Genomic DNA, 19,963 nt, shown 5'->3' on the forward strand with positions numbered 1-19,963 from the left:
ATGCTTTGTCGTTGTAATTAAAACCACAACGCAGCACCTCAGTCGCATTTACTGCAACTAATGATTATTTTAATTATTGATTAGTCTGTCCATTATTTCCTTGATTTGTAGGGGTGTGAATCTTTCGGTATCTCCGGATTAGATTTTGATTCTTGGAGTCTTGATTCGATTCAAAACGATTCCCAATTCAAAATCGAGTAAAGTGTGTATAAGATTATGGAGTTTTTATATTTGAAAAAGTTATATCAACTGATTGCAATAATGTAAACACACAAGTGCAAAATGTAACATTTATTCAATCTAAACTAGCACACATTTTTACTAAAATGTTTTTAGTATTTCTCAATTCTCTGTGACTTCAAGAATAACAAGTTCAAGTTATGCAAAAAATACAAATGCTTCCTGTTGCATTAAGAAAATTGTAAACAAAATAGCACTAAAAGTAAAAACTGGCATATTTGATGTGTAGATTACTGTCCATCAATAGCAATATCTAGGTTCTTTTGCAGAAAAAAACACTTTTAAAAATAAATTTTTGGAAGTTGTGAATTGATTCAGAATCTTAGAAGATAGATTAATCATTTCTTTCCTCCAGTCCTACTGATTTGTCATGAAATGTAAGATAGAAAGTGATACAAAAAAAAGGTGTCCTCAAATATCTTGTTTACATTTACTCTCATGTGAGAAGCTGGAACCAGCAAATATTTGGCTTATTTGCTTGAAAAATGACTGAAACGACTTATTGATTATCAAAATAGTTGCTTATTAATTTTCTGTTGATTGACAAATTGATTAATTGACCAATTTAGTTTGAACACACCTTAATGTTTGGGTTAGGCATGTAGTTTGAGGTTTGGATCAGTTGCAAAGTACTGCATTTAGTCATGTTTATATGGTTTCTTGAATGTGTGGTGTCATGACTGTGTAACCTGAATATTCAAGATTCCTGGAGACCCGTCTTCGTCTCTAGACACACAGATTACAGCAGTTGTTCATGTTTCATTTGTTGACCTCCGATAAGCCGGCTCTCTCCTCTTACACGGGTATTTCTCTTGGTGTGTTTGCCTGCGTAGATGCACCTGTTATTGTTGACAATAGTCATTTGTTGACCAGTAGCCATGGCTACACCTCGTACTCGTCTGTCATCTTGTTTATCTTCATCTCTGTGTCCCAATCTAAATTACAGCAGTGTGTGTGTGTGTGTTCTTGTTTGAACTCATTTGTTGGTCAGTAACGTCTGTTCAGATTGAGCGAGTGTCATGTTTGTCCCAGTTTAAATAACAGCATGTGTTTTTGTGGGTCACGTGTGAATCCTTAAAGCCTTGTTTATACACTGTGGCGCGGACCTCTACAGGTGCCGTGTAGTTTGTTGCAGTATTCTCTGAAATGCCAGAGGACATACAAACAAAATATTCTGTGAAGAAGCAAGAAGTCAAAGAGTGTTACCAGCAAAACACCATAAACCAAACTCTTCAATGTCTTCGCGCTTTATGCACAATATGTGATGATGTCATTTTTGGCTTTACGCACCCTCGCGCCGGCAACACTATGGCGAGCATAAACCTATCATTACTCACTGTGTGCACCAATTTAATATAAACCCACCACTATGTATTTTTGTATGCTGGAACCTATTCAACTACTCAAACTGTATATGCGCTTCCTATGGAAACTAACATGACTGCGTTGCCATGGTGATAATTATGTAATAGTTTAATAATTGCAGGTGGCTTGATTGCCACAGTCCAGAGACATCTGTGGCTTCTGCACGAGAGTGCAGCTTTTTTTTGGTTTGCTTGATATTTTTTATTAAGAAATATGGTGCATGAAATGAGTAAACAATGTCAGTTTAAGAATGAGAATCATCAACACCATTTCTACATTTTAAAGGTGTAATCAATCTATTCAGAGTTCAAAGCAAAATGAGAGACAAACCCCCCCAAAAAAGGAAAGAAAAAGAAAAGGGAGGAGGTCCCAAAGCTTTTTGCTTTTTACTCTCATACTCTTGAGTAGCTCCGATAACTGCTGAGTCTCAGTTATTTAACTCTGCAGACTTTGTTTTCGTCCCTTTAATGATTAAGCTCAGAAAGGTCAGAAAGGGTCAGTGCAGAACACAATTTCAGTAATCAGGTAACTAATAGTTTTGCAACTGTCGGTTCTGCATGGCAAAAGTGAAGTCACTTAATATAACAAGGCTGAATATAATGTTATATATGTATAAGAAGGACTGTGTTTAATGATTATTTTCATTATCAGCTCAAAGAAAAGACATTTTAAATGATATAAAACAGACAAAAGCAGCAAATCCGTATATTTGGGAAGCAGGAAGCAGTGAGTGTCTGGTATTTTTTAAATAAACGATTAAATCATTCTCAAAGAAATGTTGTCAATTAAATTGTCTGTCGATCCACTAATCAACTAATCATTTCAGAACTGTGTAAAAGATGTAAAAGTCTATAAAGAGGCAGTAGCGAGGGATCATTAGATGCCTAAAAATGACTCTTTTGGCTAATGAAAAATTCATCTCAGGTGTAAACAAACACCTTCAACTCAACTGCAGACCCACATGTTTGATCACATTTTACTTTTTTGGTGAACAATTGGTCTTCCACTCCTGGTTTTCCCTGCTGGATCACGTTCCCTTTTAGATGTTAAGTGCGTCTGATAAACCTGAGAGAGGAGATAAAAGTTGGCAGAGACAGATGAGAAAATCTAAGATTGGACTTCTTTTGATAGACATTTACTGGCTTGCCCACATAGTTTATAAAAAGATCTTGATAGTGGAAAGAAATTGATTCCTGTAGAGAGAAAACGGTTGGCTAGTGCCCATGACTCAGAATAAAACATAGAATTGATCGATGTCAAAGTTGTTACTACAGACATTTTTTTTCCAACCACGAACTTGGTTTTCACACAATCAGGGTAAAGGTGACATAAACAGTTTTCTTATCAATTTCATGTTTCAGTTTTTGAACTTAAGTCTTCAGTGTCATTGCAAGGGCAGGAATTTCACGGAGGCCATGAGGGCCATGGCCGCTGTTCACCCTTCATTTTAGCCTTCTGCCCCTCAAAAATGATGCCCTGCAGCCACAGTGGCCTCGATGCCCCGCTCGCACTGCCCCTGCTGATTTCATTGTTTTCTCCTCTGCCTCTTTCCTGTCAATACGGTTTTTAGACAGTGTGATTCTAAATTTGGGCAACATGAAGTGAAACGTGCCGCAGCCACCAGAGCCAACCTGATTGCTGAAGCACAGCAAAGTAGGAAATAACAACAATAAACATAATTAAAACTGACAATAAATAAACAATTTAACGATGTATACTAATCCTACTTAGACACAAATATCAAGGAAAAATGACTAAATCAACAAAATCTGCAGGTCAACAAAATGAAGCAGGCAAAACGCTTGGCTTCTGAATTGTAAACACTAGGGCTGTCAATTGATTACATTTTAATCACGATTAATTGCAAATCAGTTGCACATTTTTTATTCATTCAAAACGTACCTTTCAAAGGGAGATTTGTCAGGTATTTAATACTCTTATCAACATGGGAGTTGGCAAATATGCTGCTTTGTGCAAATGTGTGTATATATTTATTATTGGAAATCAATTAACAACACAGAACAATGACAAATATTGTCAGAAACCCTCACAGGTACTGCATTTAGCGTAAAAAATATGCTCAAATCATAACATGGCAAACTCAAGCCCAACAGGCAACAACAGCTGTCAGTGTGTCAGTGTGCTGACTTGACTATGACTTGCCCAAAACTGCATGTGATTATCATAAAGTGGGCATGTCTGTAAAGGGGAGACTCGTGGGTACCTATAGAACCCATTTACATTCACATATCTTCAGGTCAGAGGTCAAGGGACCCCTTTTGAAAATGAAAATTAGTGGCTTTAAAACTAATTTGCGTAGACACGTTATTTATCACGTAAATACCAATGCATTATTTTGTGAATTAAACAGCTTTTTTATTTTGGGATTTTACTGACAGTTGATACTATGTATTACTAAAAATAAAATCATCGTCAACCCTTACGTTAAATTCATTATTTCCATTAAAATCATTGTTTTATATGATGGCCTTGATGCCCTGGTATTTGGCTTTTGTGCCCTCAAAGAATTGACAACACCAATGGCCAAATGGCCCTAAAATGTCAGCTCAGTCTTCTCTTCACTCTGAAGTGTCAAACAGGGTTTTTTCAGTGTTTATGTGTTGGCTGCCGGCAGAATAAGCCGCCTCCTACTGTGGTTTATATAGGTTAAGCAGAGGAGACCCTTCCCCTTCAGTGTCCCCATATAAACCCTAAACAACCCCAATGAACCCTCTAAACCCTCTCTGATTGGCTGGAGAACAGCCAGCAGCATCCAATTAGAGATCATCTTGGTGCAGTGATTTGTGATCCCTCCCTCGCAGCCTCTCGACCCCTCCCAGTTCAACTGCATGAACTCAGGGGGTATTGATTAGGTGTGAGAGCTCCTGCATTACATAGTTGCTGTGTCTCTCTTTTCTTGATGCTGCGCAGACATCAGGACAAAAAATGAACACAGTGTTTTGACTTTAATTGGCGATGAGAATTTAGAGGAATTGAATTGGTGTCTTCACTGTCTGACTTCTAAAAGCTCCACAACAAGAGATATGAACATTCATGGGTGAGGTTTCTTTTTTTCTTTTCTTTGTTAAACTGCTCTAATGCTGCAGGCTAAAGTGAGATCAGGTGGGCGGGTATCAGATATGACACCCAGGTGGGATTGGCCCGAGGGTTTAAAAATATCAGCTGAAGCGAGTAGGTGCAGGTCAGCATTGTTCTCTGATCCGGGTCACTAATTTGTGTAAGACCTCTAGGCTAAAGCATTGAATGCAGGCTAATCCTGTGTGTGTTGTAGGTATTTACAGGTTCAAAGACAGAATTAGAAAAACAGTTTGTGTATCTGAGGTCTAGATTGGAATCAGCAGGCTGCAGGTGTGAGGAAGATGTTACAGGTCAGATACTGTTAGCTTGGCTGTGGCCGCATTTAGATGAACTCTTGAGACGTGCCTATTTGAATGTGTGTTGTTTACCATTATGCAAACAAAGCAAGTGCTGCTTGAAAAGAAGACAAGAAATATGAAAATGTATGTTTCTGCCTCTGAACTGAAGCATAACTAAAGGCTGGCTCTGCAGTAAAAGGCTTTTCAAATCTTAACAGATGTTGAAAATGTGAGAGGCCCCACACATAACGTCATGTTATGTTAAATTTAACAGTTTTGTTCCGATAGTGTGTGGAGAGCAATCATTTGGCCAAAAACAGCACACCACAAAGAAAAAATATGGATGAAGTCATGGATGGTAATGTAATCAGTGTATACCTGAACATCGTGTAACACCGGTAACACAGATTACCACGGCAATTTCTTGGTGAAACGGCGCCAAAAAGAGGAAAACAAAAAAATAAGTATTAAATCTTTGGAAAGCTGTTAAACTTCACAAAGAGGCAACAAAATGTGTTTGCGTCCTCGCTGACAACAGCCGTGGCCAGAGGCATTATGTTTTTGAGTTGTCCGTCCTCAAGGATGAACTGATTTAGATTTTGGTGGTCAAAGGTCAAGGTCACCTTCACCTCATATCTGCCCCATTCTCGTGAACGCAATATCTCGGGAACAACCACGAGGCAGTAATTCTAGTTTCTAAGTTGCACCTTGCTTGACATCCAATGTCACATTGTTAATTTTTTTAATGTTAGCTGCTAAAAGACTTTATTATAACAAGTAGTATGTAGAATATACTGCATATAATTAGTATGTAGTATGGATTCAGGACACAGCCACACTTTGCCCTTCCTATTTTTAATGACATCTGTTACTGGTTCTTTTGGAGATTTCTTAGTCTGCCAATGTATGTAATGTAATAACATTACATTTTATTATAAGCAATAATCAATTTGAAACAACAATATATATGAATTGATAGTGAAAATAATGACAGCAATCAGGTCCCTCTCTTGACTTGATGTCCAGTCAGTAAAGCAAACCCACAAACATGATTTTACTTAATACCTTCTTCTTCTTTTTTTCGTTCCACCACGCCATTCAGTATGAAGCATTTGCATGGGATAATGAAAAGAAAAATGAGCTTCACTGACACACATCGGAGTGAAGATGGAGAGGATTTTGCAAATGCAGTGTGTATTTGAACAGTATGTGTGTTTGTGTCATGTTGCCTTTGAATGAAAGCAACCTGTCTTGATTGGTTAAGCCCCTCCCCCCCACCACCAGCACCATTAGCAGCAGCCTTCAGTATTGTGTAATTCTGTTACACAAGCGAGGGGGATGTGATGCCGGTCTTATAAGTCTGTAAGCCAGCCCAATATAAAAGCAAGGTGTTATACAATATCCCTGTTGAGAGACGCAAATTGAAGCGTTATTATTCTTGCAAATGATGATGATGCATTAGGGAAACGGGCGGCGGTGCACGGCCAGTTGACATCGGCGTAATCAGTGCATCATCAGACTTTATCAAAGGAGGAGACTGATCTGTTTGTGGTTGTAAAATTAAAGGATAATATCTCTGACTCAATCTACAGAAATTCATTCATTTTCTGGCACCGTAGCTTTTAATTAGATTTACATACACATCATAGTAGTGTGTGAAGGTGAGGTACAAGGAAAAGTCTTTTAAAAAAGCAACCGCTATGGTCAGTCCTCTTTAATTCAAGTTGTAAACTGAACTTTCATTCATTTCTTTTTCATTTTGTCATTTCAAAAATAGCCCTGAACTCCGAGCAAATCTTCAACAGATCGTGTTAAATCAGACTTTTTAGGAAAGTTTGACATGATGCAGTTCATGTTCATTATCTTGGTTCTTTATCGCCTCTCTCTCTCTCTTTCTCTCTCTCTCTCTCTCTCTCTCTCCTTGCCTCCTCCCTGGTTTAAATCTGCCTTGAGCTCCTGCTGTGTTTATAATGAGGCCCAAATGCTGCTGATGTATGAACCCGATGTGTGTGTAAGAACCATTTTTGGTTTTCAAACCTTGAGAGTGAGAACATTTTTGGAAAGTAAGGAAACTAAGGGAAATAACTTCTAACCTAAGGGTTAAGGTTTGAATAAGTTTTAAGCTAAGGTGAGGAGTGAGGGAATGCATTATGTCAGTGAAGGTCTTTTATAAGTGGAGAGGTACAGACGTGTTGGTAAAGTGGAGTTGGAAAAAAAGAAAACGAGTGGAGGTTTTCAAGCACTGAGAAAGCGAGGGAGGGAGAAGTGGTGAAATGTGTGTATAATGTCCTTGCATCTTGCCGTACATGTTGTACAACTTTTTATTCTAGTAAGCTGAACAGTTGCATTATTATCCAGATCTTGTGTAAGGCAGCTTATGCAAGCAGCTGTCTTTTCATTGCCCCCCCCCTCCTTTATCATTCATTTGTCTCTCTCTCTCTCTCTCTCTCTCTCTCTCTCTCTAAGGGGCTTTAAAGAGGTAATTACATGGTGTATTTGTCTGTGGGTGCATATGTGAAGTAATTTGTCCATTAAACCCTCAGTAGGACACATTTACGTATAACACCGAATTCACACCAAGAAGTGGCGAAGTGCGGTAATTACAGTTTTCTGCAGCCGGGAGGTGTGGAGGTGTATCCATGTGTTTCAGGCAGGAAAAAAATTCTTTGTAATATACAGGTACATCAACATGTCACAGGAGTCACAGGATCTGTTAACTGATTGACTGTGGGTCCTCTCTGGCCGCACGTAGCCGCTTAACAAAAGTTCAACTTTTCTCAACTTTTGTTTGGCCGCACTTTGCCAAAGAATCAAACGACCGCAGCTCGCTGAGCTCGGGTGCTACCGCCTCAGCTTTTTATAGACATTGCGTGGCTATTTCGAGCCGGGCGGCACCGTTCTCCCCATAGGAAAACAAATGTACAGTCAACGCTGAGCGATTTTACCGCTGATCATGTGTGGGCGGCTTAGCTGATAATGAAATGAAACAAGAAAAGTGTACAACAACGCACCTTTTAAAAAACTAAAAAAATATTGCATCTTTATTGACATTGTTTGCATTCATTTTTGATTGCAAAAAAAATATCATCAAATAGTTTTACTTTAATAACAAAACCATGTCCCAGAAACCCAGAATTGATTGTGTCACAAAACATCAGTATATTTCATGCGCCCTGACATATTCAGAGTGGTGGGTTACTCATTTTGGGAGTTTCCACATGTATATGATCTCATGCTGGTTCAGGCTACAGTGTTGTCCCATTTTTAGAGATATTGAGGTTACGTCGCCTCCTCCCCCATTTGGCCATGGGGGTGTTTTTAGGACACCAGACAGAGCTGATTGCTCCCCTCCCCCGTGCCTTTACTCCCCCTCTCCCACATCTCCTCCTGTCTTTGTACATCTCCCCCATCATCCTTCACACCTCCCTCTTTTTATTTGTATTCCCCCCTCTGTGCTTTTTATATTTTGCCCTCATCAGCATCCTGTTTCCATATTCACTGAATTTAAATTGCTTCTAACTCTGTCTGGCCCAGCCAACAGCAATGCTGTACTCCACAATGCAAAGTTGGCTGAATCGGACGTCCTTGGAACACCTCCTTGGCCCGCTGGGTGAGGTTATGCAAGGTTAGATGGTGTAGGGTGTAAAACATGGAAGGTTTCTTCCCCTTTTATTAAGAGTTCAACTCTCCGTATATGCGACTTTGGATAGTTTGAGTGTTTTGTGAGTTTATGGTGGCTGCTTTGGCACAAATGAAGATCTCTTTCTGTGCATTTTGAATCTAAAAGTCCATTCCTCTCCCGCTGTTGCTGTTTTGTTGTTGTACAGACAGTCATCAGTGTGGTCCGACTGTGATACTGAACTTGTGACTAAATGTTAGCTTTTTTTCCCGCATTACATTCAGTACATGCACAAATCGTTTCCTGTGAATCCCTCATGCGCTTGTCTGCAATTTGATTCCGACTCTGTAAAGGCAGACCGTGCCAGTAACAATGACAACTACTAGAGGCAATTACAGAATGCAAATATATTGAATAGCTGAAAGTCGCTGAAAAAATTAGATTTGATATAATGAAAGCCTGAAGGATTATAAATTGTGAGTCGTATTAAAATGTTTGACAAATAAGACATTTTTTCATTAGGATTTTGAATAAAGCCATTTTAGACTTAAGATTAGTCTGGTTGTGAATTAAAATGTCTGTAATAACAGTACCTCTCCACTAAATGTCCCTTTGAAGCAAAGCAATGTACTGCTGTGGACGGGGACCTAAAAGAAATGCTCACCTAAAAAAAATCAATGTCAGTTTAAGTGTACGCTATATTTAGAATATTGTTGCCGGTTTACCTTGCCGTCAGACAGCTATACAGTCGATGTTTCCAACTGGGAACTGAAGCCATTGTTTATGCTCTTACCAAAGCAACCAGACTCCAAAAACAGCAATTTTACTTCACAGAACACAGTCTGGTCTACCGCTGCCTCGATCGGTTGGTTTGTTTGTGTTATTGTGTGACTTATGTTAATTCAGATTCACCAAAGTCACACAATAACACATATTAACTGATCGAGGCAGCGATAGACCAGCAACCCCCCGTGTTCTGCGAGGTAAAGTTAAATTTTTTTCCAATGGAGTCTGGTGGCTTTGGCGAGAGCATAGATGGATACATCGGCTTCAGTTCCCCATCAGAAAGGGCTGTCTGACGGCAAGGTAAAGCGGTGCAAAGTATTCTAAATATAGCGTACACTCTCAAACTGATATTGACTTTGTTTAGTTGGCTAAAATACGTTTTGTTGCCGGCTCCGTCCACAGCAGTACAGTCTGCTTCTCCAAGCTGGGGGCATGCCAATTGCCATCGACCTTAGGTAATACACTGGCTATCCAAACTATCCCTTTAATGTCTCTGCTCCCAAAGAGATATCTACTATCAGTCATTGACGTGAGGTGTCAATGATCAAATTTAATGCTTTGTTAAAAATCTAAGGTGCTACATTGTGAATGTGTTGTTTGTGTTGTAGTGTGAACAACATTTAAATTCAAATAGTGCCCAGGTTCAGTTTACAAGGGGCAGAATATCAGATCTGCAAACGTGTAAACAAACAGATGGTGTAATATCATGCTCCTCTGGTCTCATTTGACTTTTCCATGTGAAAACTGTCTTGTTCAATGCCAAAACGACAAGATTTGCCTACGATGCATCCTGTGGAGGATGTCGGATCAGTGCAGAAACAAAAGCAACACATTGTGACGTTTGCAGAGAAAGTTAGTTTTTACACAACAAGACAAACACCTGCACAGAACAGTATAATGCAATCCATTGCAGCAACCCTGAACAAATCCTTTCTGAAGCCTCTTTTTGAAACTGCCAAGGATTTATACTCTCCGCGTGATTTATATTTGAGTCTGTAATTTGTGGCGAATGATTTCATTACATTTTAATGTGTTTGTATCGTTTTTCACACTCGGTGGACATTCTACATAAAACGGAGTCGATACACAGTCTCGAAAAACGTCGAACATAATCTTTCCAAAGTTATAGCAGGCCTGTTACAGGTGTTGATATATATCAGGTCCATCTCCAGTTAGTTAAAAAGGTTGTTTCAGGTAAAACAGAAACTAGAGTCGACATGCTCGACCGACATGCAGCTGCTGAAAGTATATACGTTATGTAACTGTTATTTTATAGCCTGAAGGCCTGACATGAAATGAACCGTCTGGCCTGCTTTCCTCTGGTATATAAAGTTACATAAAACCTGATGGCAGTGAACGAGGCGGTTTTTCGGCTGGGTGTGACTTCCAAGTTATGTAGGCTAATAACAAGCTGTACTGCCGGAGTTTCATGGGACCAACTATGTATAAGTCAAGTCAGGTTACTGCTGGGAGTGTTCTTTTAACACAAGATTTCTTCACAGTGTTGCTCAGTTTCTATTTCAAGTACAAAGCTTATTTTTCAGAATATAATATGGTCATGCACTCTGCACTACAACAGCAAAACGATCTCTTGACGCAACCCGATCTCATGGGAAGGTGTATAAATGACACAGTATTACAAGGACATTTCGCATGTCACGAGGATGCATTTTAGGCTTTTTTGCGCTTTTCACATGTCATTAGTACACCACGCAACAAAACTACGGTAATGTCCGCAGGCAACAGAACAACAACAGGCAACAAATCCACTTATTTAGGTTTAGGAAAACATCATGGTTAGGCTTAAAATAAGTATGTAAACTAAGTCAAATACGAACAAAAACAACGTAACACAAGCACAGAAAACATGTCACCAATGTCACTAAAAAAAACACGTCACAAACATAACGTAGCTTACAAAACAACCGGTCTCCTGGTTGAAAGTCCTGTATTTGTTGGACACATCCACTTCCCATCCCACCCACCATAAGCATGTTTCTCACTGTTTAGTGTACGTCACGAGCTCTGAGCGTACCATATTTACGCGGATACCTTTACATTGCAGTGCAGACTTACTAAAGCAAGAACGGCGTTCTTATTGTACGCTAAATGCCTTCCGCATTATTGTGTCATTCATACACCTTTTTGTGTGAGCGGGCTACTTGACGACGGGTTTTCCATGCCTGTATTAAGATAGTTACTCTGTTTGGCTTTGAATGGTAGTCTTAGACATAGATGCACAAACAGTATGTTCACAAGTAAAAGGCACACATAAAGGCCTCTGAGCCAAAATCTTCAGCCAAAACGCCTCTGGCATGTTGCATAAGATTCACTCATCCAAGTACTGTATGTGCTTGTTCCCAATTTTCTGTTGTACACTTTCCTAACAGTGTGTTCTGTGGTTGGTAATGTAATAAGTGTCACTTACTGATGCTTGTGTTTTCAGAGTGAAATGTCTTGACAACTAACTTTTTGTCTCGTGTCACCATGAGGTCAAATTAAAACATTTTGCAATACTTTGGTTTATGACCAAATTCCTGCAAAGCTTCATTCCCATGAATCTAACATCAGCATGTTAGCTTAAAGCACCACTGTCTCACAGAGCTGCTAGTGTGACTTGTTTTAATGTCACTGACTTTCTGTTTTTAATGCTCACACACATTTTTCATTTTATTTTACTTCCTAGTGTAAGTCCCCTTAATTGCAGGGTCTTTAAAGGGAAAAAATAGAGCAAATAAATGTGTTCTTGTTTTTGAAAAAATGATGGATTATTCCGATCTTTTTGAAGATGGAAAAACAACAGCATCGGTCATCTGTTGAAAGGCTTTCAGGGTTCAAACGACCTCTTGCAGTCATGTGAATAACGACTGGCGTCTCCAAAAAATAACAGCATTGGCAATTTATTAAAGGAGCATATGTTTATATTCAGTAAAAAATAGTGAGACGGTTGGATCGCCATAAAACAGTTTTTTTGAGGACGTTTGGGTCGTACAAAGCAACTGAAACCACGGGTCACGTCCTGTCATCTATCAACAGTAAATATTGGTTTCTTGGGTTCTCTTTCCTCAACCTATGGTAGGAAACAATTTTGTCTAGAGGAGGATCAGTGCTGCAGTAATGATTGGCAGTGCGTGGGTCAGGGAGCCCTCAACACTGTCCTTGAGCTGATTTGAGGAGGTTTCACAGGAAAATGAGCCATAGATTTATTTCACTCCCTTGAACATGAAGGACGATTATTTTGCTCTCAGACTTGCTGCTCTCCTCTGCAGAATTACACAATATAAATCACCTCTAACAAATCTTTCAGAAGGTTTTGGGCTTACATACACATCTGTGTTTTGGGAGACCAGAACATCAGAGTAAAAGGGAGTTCACCACGTCCTTGGTTACTGGTTTTCAGCCCAGCAACAAGTCCATGAAGTCTAGTTTGTTTGGATTTATGACGCTTGTCAAAACCGCCCCGTCGAGCCAATAAATCAACTTGGCTGGAGCTACCTGTTGTGTAATCTGCTGTGTAACGTTATGCAAGGTGAGCTGGCAGGTGATGAAGAGTAAACCTCGCTGTGATACTGTGTGTCTGGGCTCATCCGAGTGGGAGTGCATATCATTCAAGGCTTTTGTTTTTAACCAAGCGAGACAACTAAGGCAATAACTCTTGTTTATGGTGGTAGATGTAGGCCAAAGAAATGGCTCACTATAACTCGGAGACCTTGGGGAATTCTTGTGATTTATATATTTGTCTCGTTTGCATTTCTTTTCTAAATTGCTCTGTAACGTCGTGGTGTCTTTACTGTTGATTATGACATTGGTGATGATATGTTTGTGTTCCTTTCTAATGATTTATATGCTTATGAATCTGTTTGTATAAGACAGAATTATAGTGCCATAAAACAAAAAACAACATTGCTTTTACGGAACCACAGCTGATAATGAAGGGCACGGCAGCAGTATGTGGTTTCAGTTTATGATTGTTTCACTCTGGCACACGGAAAAGCCTGCGAGTAATGCGAGAATAATTTTCCTGCTGCTGAAAGATGGAGCTTTAAAAGCGTCCCAGAAATTCCTGAAAGCTCTCTCATTGTGTGTGTCTCTCTCTGTGGTACATTTCCCTCTGTCCATCTGCTCTGCACCTCTGTCTTTCATCTCTGCTACGTCTCTCACAAAGGACCTTTTAATATGCTCATGTCCTGTCTTTTTAGTAAATTCAAAACCAAGGAGGTAAACTTTACCCATTACCCATAGTTCAGCATATATAAATCTGAGAATAGACTCAAATACTCAGTTTTGTTGTTGGAAATAACTTAAAATGTCTACAAATCACATCCCCACTGGCAAATTCTCCACTTTAAAATAATATTGTATTTTGCAGCAGTGCCACTTTTCAATCTGCTTTTTGATGTTTGATGCACATGTCATGGATAGTTTGGATGCAGGTAACGTCACTTGTGCAGCAGTCCTGTATTTCTAAGGATAAAAATGTAAACGTATGTTATACCAGAAGATTAGATGAGATCTCACCTTTAACTGCAGTCTTATGTCACAATACGTAGTGTTTATTCTCGCCCAATGCAAGTACATTTCAGTGATGTCTTGTGGCCATCTATTCTGTGTTCCTGCAGCAGGGGATTGATTGATGAGGGCTTTGGAGTGACGATAAAGCAAAATTAGCAAACACTCCACGTGGAGTTTCCCCCTTCCTGTTGTCTTTCTTCTCATGAGAAAAAGCTTCAAACTGTCTGTGTGTGGAGACAGATGGCAGAGGAGGAACAGTACATCAAAAAATAATTTATTGTGTGTGTGTTGTTCGTCTATTCATTCATACTTGTTCTCTTTGTTACAGGTGTGTAGGTAGTGTGGCCATGCTGAGGTAGCAGCAGCCTGCAGGTCAGGATGTCTGCTGAAAAAGAGGAGGGTCTGAATTTGAGGAGGAGGGAGAGAGAGATCTGCTACGTCACTGATGAAGACGAAGACAATGATGGAGATGATGAGGATGAGTGGATACCTGGTGAGTCAGAATCTAATCGCTATTGTTTTTTTAAGTTAGGGATCACTTACAAGATGTTTGGAGCACTTTATTTCTGCTTTGGTTTGAATTCATTTAGGACAATCCCATCAGAAATATGGTGGCTCCAAATCACCATCTGCACACTAAATATCTGTGACTGTCATGTATTGAACAGGAGAGTGATTGTCATTCAAACAAAAGCAAGCTATCTAAAACAGAAAGGTATGGGTAAGAAAACATGTGTTGACAACTGCCGAACATGAAAAAGGCACGTGAATGACACGATAAAGCGCAAGGCAAAAGCCTGTAATGATAATGATTTAAACATGTCATTTTCACACCATAGTCTGTACTGACTGCAATATAATGAGGTAAAATAAAAGGGGAGAAAGAGCGCTAATGGCAGGCGGGTCGGCAGGGGATGTGGATGGGTCCAACAAACACAGGACTTTCAACCAGGAGACCGGTGTTCGAAACCGGTGTTTTGTTTTGTAAGCTACATTAGTTATGTTCGTCATATGTTTTCCATAGTGATGTTATGTTGTTTCCTTGAGTATTTCACGTTCACTTTTTTTAAGGCCAACCATGACGTTTTTCCCTAAACCTAACTAAGTGACACTGACATGCTGTCCTCTGGTGGACAGATGGGTCTATTACACATTATGGCACGATATCTGGTTAGATAAAAACAAAGCGAGGACACACATATACTACAGCTTCTAATTTCTCTAGTTTCTCATCTGCCTGACATATAAAATTGCATTTCCTAGGGCTGCATAATTAATCTAATATTAATCACGACCTCGATTTTGGCTTCCCACAGTAAATGAACATGATCGACTGCGATATTGATTCACTCATAGAAAACTCTGCTACATATCAAATCAAGTGCTTCCTAAACTAACATCCAGCAGGAATGTAGCACAACATGGAAGTGAAAGCAGTGCTTTGTTGATTTGTGAAAGTACAATACATTATTTTGTTATAAATCTATGAATAATCATGATCTCAATATTGGATCAAAATAATCGTGATTATCATTTTGGCCATGATCGCGCAGCATTTACACACAAAATAGAGCTGTAAGAACAAACTGTACCAGCGGCTGTACTGTCCACATGTGTGTGACCAGACGAGCTCCCCACACCAGCCTTTGGCCTTCTGTTCTCCCTCAGGAAACCGACTCCTCTAAACTCCCTCGTCTCCTCTCATCTCTTCTGTTGCCAGTATGCGTTACATAAGCCAATGAATCATCATTAGTTCTATTAGATGCTGAGTCGTCTCTCTTTGTGTGTGTGGGGAGATGTGTCTCTAGCAGTGTGTCTTTGTGTGTAGGAGGTAAGATTAAAACTTTGGTTGGATAACTTAAATGCCGTCAGTCTTTGTATGACTTCGACCTCATTATGGAGAGAGAAAAGCCTGCGGTTTTTAGTATTTACAGTTTTTAGGATTTGAAATGACTGATGGAGGGAGGAGGGGCGGCGCGATCAGAAAGCCCCTTGTCGTCTTATGTTTTATAATCTTCACGTACCGCAGTAACTTTCCTCCCACGATTGGAGTGCTTTTCAGTTGATTTGCAGTAAAATAAACATCTCAAGTATTTAAGTGTCAGAGTGTGAGATTAAGTGCAGAAGTATTTTTTTTATGATTTTAAAATTCATTTTTTAATGTCAGAATTGATATAATTGCTTCAGTTGTGTCTAAATGGAGGTAGAAGGAAATTACCGCTTTTATTGTTGTAGTCTGAGTAACATGACGTCATCTCCGTTCCGTATCCGTCAACTAAAGCAAACCTGGATACGACCTGCACATTCACATTTTTAAATCCAAAATGGTAATCACACATACAGTAAAGAATGGAAACACTTTGGGTTTCACACATTGCCAGGAAAAGCAGAGCTTTAGACATCATAGCTAAAGCTGAATGCTAACTCTGTCATGGACAGGAAACGTTATCGTATTGTGGTAACGTGCGTTCAAGCCAGCCGCACCTCTGGAGTCATATCAGCCGATGCTACAACTGTAGAGCACCCATATACTGACATTTATGTTAAATGCATTCAAACGGCCCCGATGGAGCTGACCATGGATGTATAAAGAGAACCGAGCTGATGGGAGAGCTAAAGCGACGCACTTGATTAAGTTAGCAGAAATATACACATGTGACTACATCCGGTTTTCAAAATAAAGTATTATCAAAGGGAACTGTATATACAAAATACATATATGGAAATAAGATTGATTGGATTTTATTCAATAGAAGTATAAAACATTACATGTCCCTTATAAATTAGAAAGAAAATACCACTAATTTGTGAGAAAAATGTCTTATTCTTTGATTTTCTTTCCAAATCGCAATACTTAAAAATCGCAATACATATCGTATTAGCACCCAAGTATCGTGGTATCGAATTGGGAGATAGGTGAATCGTCCCAGCCCTAACAAGTAACAATTAAAATTAAGTACTAATGCTTTTATTCCTCCACTCATACTTGACTATATTCTCTTGTACTTCTGTCTTTGTGAGCACCAACTTGAGTTTTCGAAAGTTTACTTTAGATCGTTTAGTTCTTCAGCTGTCTTAATAACTCCAGGGATCAATCGGTGCTTTCTGTGACATCACAGATTGGCCAGAAACATAACACGCATGAAGTTTGCAGCCTATAGAGAGCCGTGGTTCAGTATGTTGTATAACCATTTAATGTGGCAGATTGCTTGTTATGTTTGGTCCTCGGCAGCAGAGACATGTGAACCTGTGAAGAACTCCTAACACACACACGGACTGTACATGTTGTCCTAATTACAGCAGCAGTACCGTGTTTGATGCCATTTAGCTGTAATGCTAGCTATTATGTATTCTCAGTGTGTGTTTGTGTGTGTGTGTGTGTGTGTGTGTGTGTGTGAGAGAGACGGAGGGGGGAGAAATGATGATTAATCATCCAACAAAACAGGTTAAGTTCCTTGTGCCTTTCTGCTTACTGCTCGGGCTTATAAAATATTTTTACCAACAGTTGTGCAACACTTTGTATAACAGAGCCAGCGGAGCAGCGGAGGTGGCAGAAGCCTAAAGGCTACACAAGTGGGGGTAGGTCTGTGAGGTTGCCGGTGAGATTCCCCTAGGAGGGGGAAATTAATACAATGATACATATATATTTTGTAAATTGTGTCGTGGTATTGGTACTGCTCTAAAATTTCTCAGAGAAGTGTTGTTGAGCTCAGAGGGCAAACAACAAGCAAACACTGCAGTTGTGAAATAATGATGATATCTCTGCTGTTTGGCAGCCAAATGTTAAACCCCGAATGCACCACTGAAAATGTATCAACAATGAGGACATTTGAAAAAGGCCCCTTTTTGTTTTGTAACTTTGACAAAAACTAAATGTTCACTGATGTTTGCATAATTATTTCAATGCAGTACTGAATGAATACAAAGCAGTTTAAAGTAGGAAATACATCTCAAGACTTAGGGATGTCACGATATCAGAGATTTCTTAGTCGATACCAATACCAGTGAAATTCCACGAATCTCGATACCAATCAATCAATCAACATTTATTTGTATAGCCCTTTACAATAACCAAAAGGTACCCAAAGTGCTTTACATTAACATCAAGAAATAACAGGAATAAAAACATAACATATTGCAAAATCATAAAAAGGTACATAAAAAGCACAGGGATAATGTCACAGCGCTACTAGGTATTAAAAGACAATCTAAATAAAAAAGTCTTGAGCTTAGATTTAAAAAGTACTAGGTCAGTGACAGTGCGTATATCAGGGGGTAACTTGTTCCCTAGTTTAGGAGCAGCGACAGCAATTCAATACTACAGTAAAAATCAAAAGTTAAACAATAAATCCCATGTACTTCAACATCCTTTATTACCATTTGATTACTGTTTTTTGTTAGGAAGTTAAACAGATCATAATTCCCTCTATTATCTATTTTATATTGCTGTGAAAACATCTCCTTCAAACACCTGGATTTACTCAAGTTTCTCACCAAAAGCGGAGGTAAAAATAGGGAGGGCCCCCTGGATGTGTCGGTTTACTGCGTCCCAAACACATTTTCTATCGATCTATAGTCTAAAGCCCTGATGGTATCTCGTTTTCAGAATTTTGGCATCGACTTGGTAACGAAGTATCGGTTCTTGTGACATCCTTAGTCGCAGTAATGTAAAGTTTGTGCAATATCACAGTTGGTACCAAGCCGAACCAAGCCGATTATAGAAGCATTTATTTAAGTAACTTTAAAGTTATTGAGCAGTTTTTTTGGGCTGAAAAAAGTGCGTCTTGTGCCACTAAAGTGTCATCTTTTAGTATCATTAACATCAAACAGCATTGTCCTGCAATTGCTCGCAATTGCTCGCCATTGCATTTTAAATTTGTAAGCACATGTTGGTTCAATTCTGCTCAGGGCCTTAGATAAGCCAAACCTGGCCCTGCATGTGTTACAGTTGATTCGTGTAAAACAACTTTTTAGGTCCTGTACCTTCTGAACCACTAGGTCAGACTTTGACGGACGTCTATGTAGCTGGATTGATTTACGGTGTAGATTAAGATGCGGACGCTGTTCACACTGATCACAAAGAGCTGAAGCCCTTAGAGTTTGTCGCCTTGGCAGGTGGCGGAAGGAGTGAAAGGTCTGATGGAGAAAAAACACATTTACATGTTTATCCTCCTCACTTTGCCATTCTATTTTGCTCTTGTGACATCATCACCCCCCGCTGTCTCCTGCGTCTGTCCCACGGTTGCCATAACAACTGTCACCAGGATGTCGACCCCCTCAGAGTTGTGAAGGTTTCCTCCTCTTTGTCCCCCTTTCTTCTTCTCGTCATACTTTTCTCCTCTGAATCACCTTCATCCCTCCTCATTCAGTGCATTCATCCTGTCCCTACATTTTTATTCATTCTTCTATATTATTGTCATTTTCATGTCTTTACGTATGTCAATACTCTTGATTTTAATTCTTGCCCTTTGATAGATATGTTTTCGACCACCTGCTTTAAAGTTAATTATCATCTCTCTCCCTCTGCTCTCTGTTTGTCTTTAATCCATTTTAATCAAACTCTGGTGCGGTTCGTTTGGGCCGTTGTGAATGCAGTATAGGCCTAATCATACTCTGGTGCGGACCAAAACACAGACTGCCTGTGCGGGCATTAGTGGAGATGGACACAGGTAAATGAGTGGGAGAGGACTGACTTGCTTGACATCTGGGCCAAAGAGAACATACAGAATACGTCCACAAAAATAGTGACGTTTATAAAGTAATTTGAGATAAACTGAAGGAGAAGGGAGTTGTAGGCACAGTAGATCAGTGCAGAGTCAAAGAGATAAAACTTAGTAATATGTTAAGTCTGTGATTCTCTGGATAGAAGTGGCAGCTCTCGAGACAAAAAAGATAAATTCTCTCCTTCGTACACCCCCCTCAGCAAATTATTATTTGGTCCGTTTTAACTTGTGTATTGTGAAACCGAACCAGGCTAAATAGAAAATTAACCAAAAGTATCAATTTCACTCTGAAACTTCATTTACAGAGTTGTTTGCTTCTATATTAATGCCGTGGATTTCGA

General features: G+C 39.4%; 1 protein-coding gene across 2 annotated transcripts in view; it reads left to right on the forward strand.

Moving 5' to 3' along the window:
* Window positions 1-19,963, forward strand: part of LOC119489579 (helicase ARIP4-like) — an 82,454-nt gene that overhangs the window by 10,151 nt on the left and 52,340 nt on the right. Inside the window, exons 1-2 of one of the 2 annotated variants that reach the window (XM_037772219.1) lie at window positions 4,484-4,663; window positions 14,228-14,392. In XM_037772219.1, the coding sequence (XP_037628147.1) occupies window positions 14,278-14,392 (115 nt within the window). In that variant the 5' untranslated portion in view covers window positions 4,484-4,663; window positions 14,228-14,277. Of the gene's footprint in view, window positions 1-4,483; window positions 4,664-14,227; window positions 14,393-19,963 lie in introns of those variants that run through there. The other variant, XM_037772218.1, reaches the window with a different exon arrangement.

The sequence above is a fragment of the Sebastes umbrosus genome, chromosome 6, assembly GCF_015220745.1.
Source record: "Sebastes umbrosus isolate fSebUmb1 chromosome 6, fSebUmb1.pri, whole genome shotgun sequence".
NCBI lineage: Eukaryota > Metazoa > Chordata > Actinopteri > Perciformes > Sebastidae > Sebastes > Sebastes umbrosus.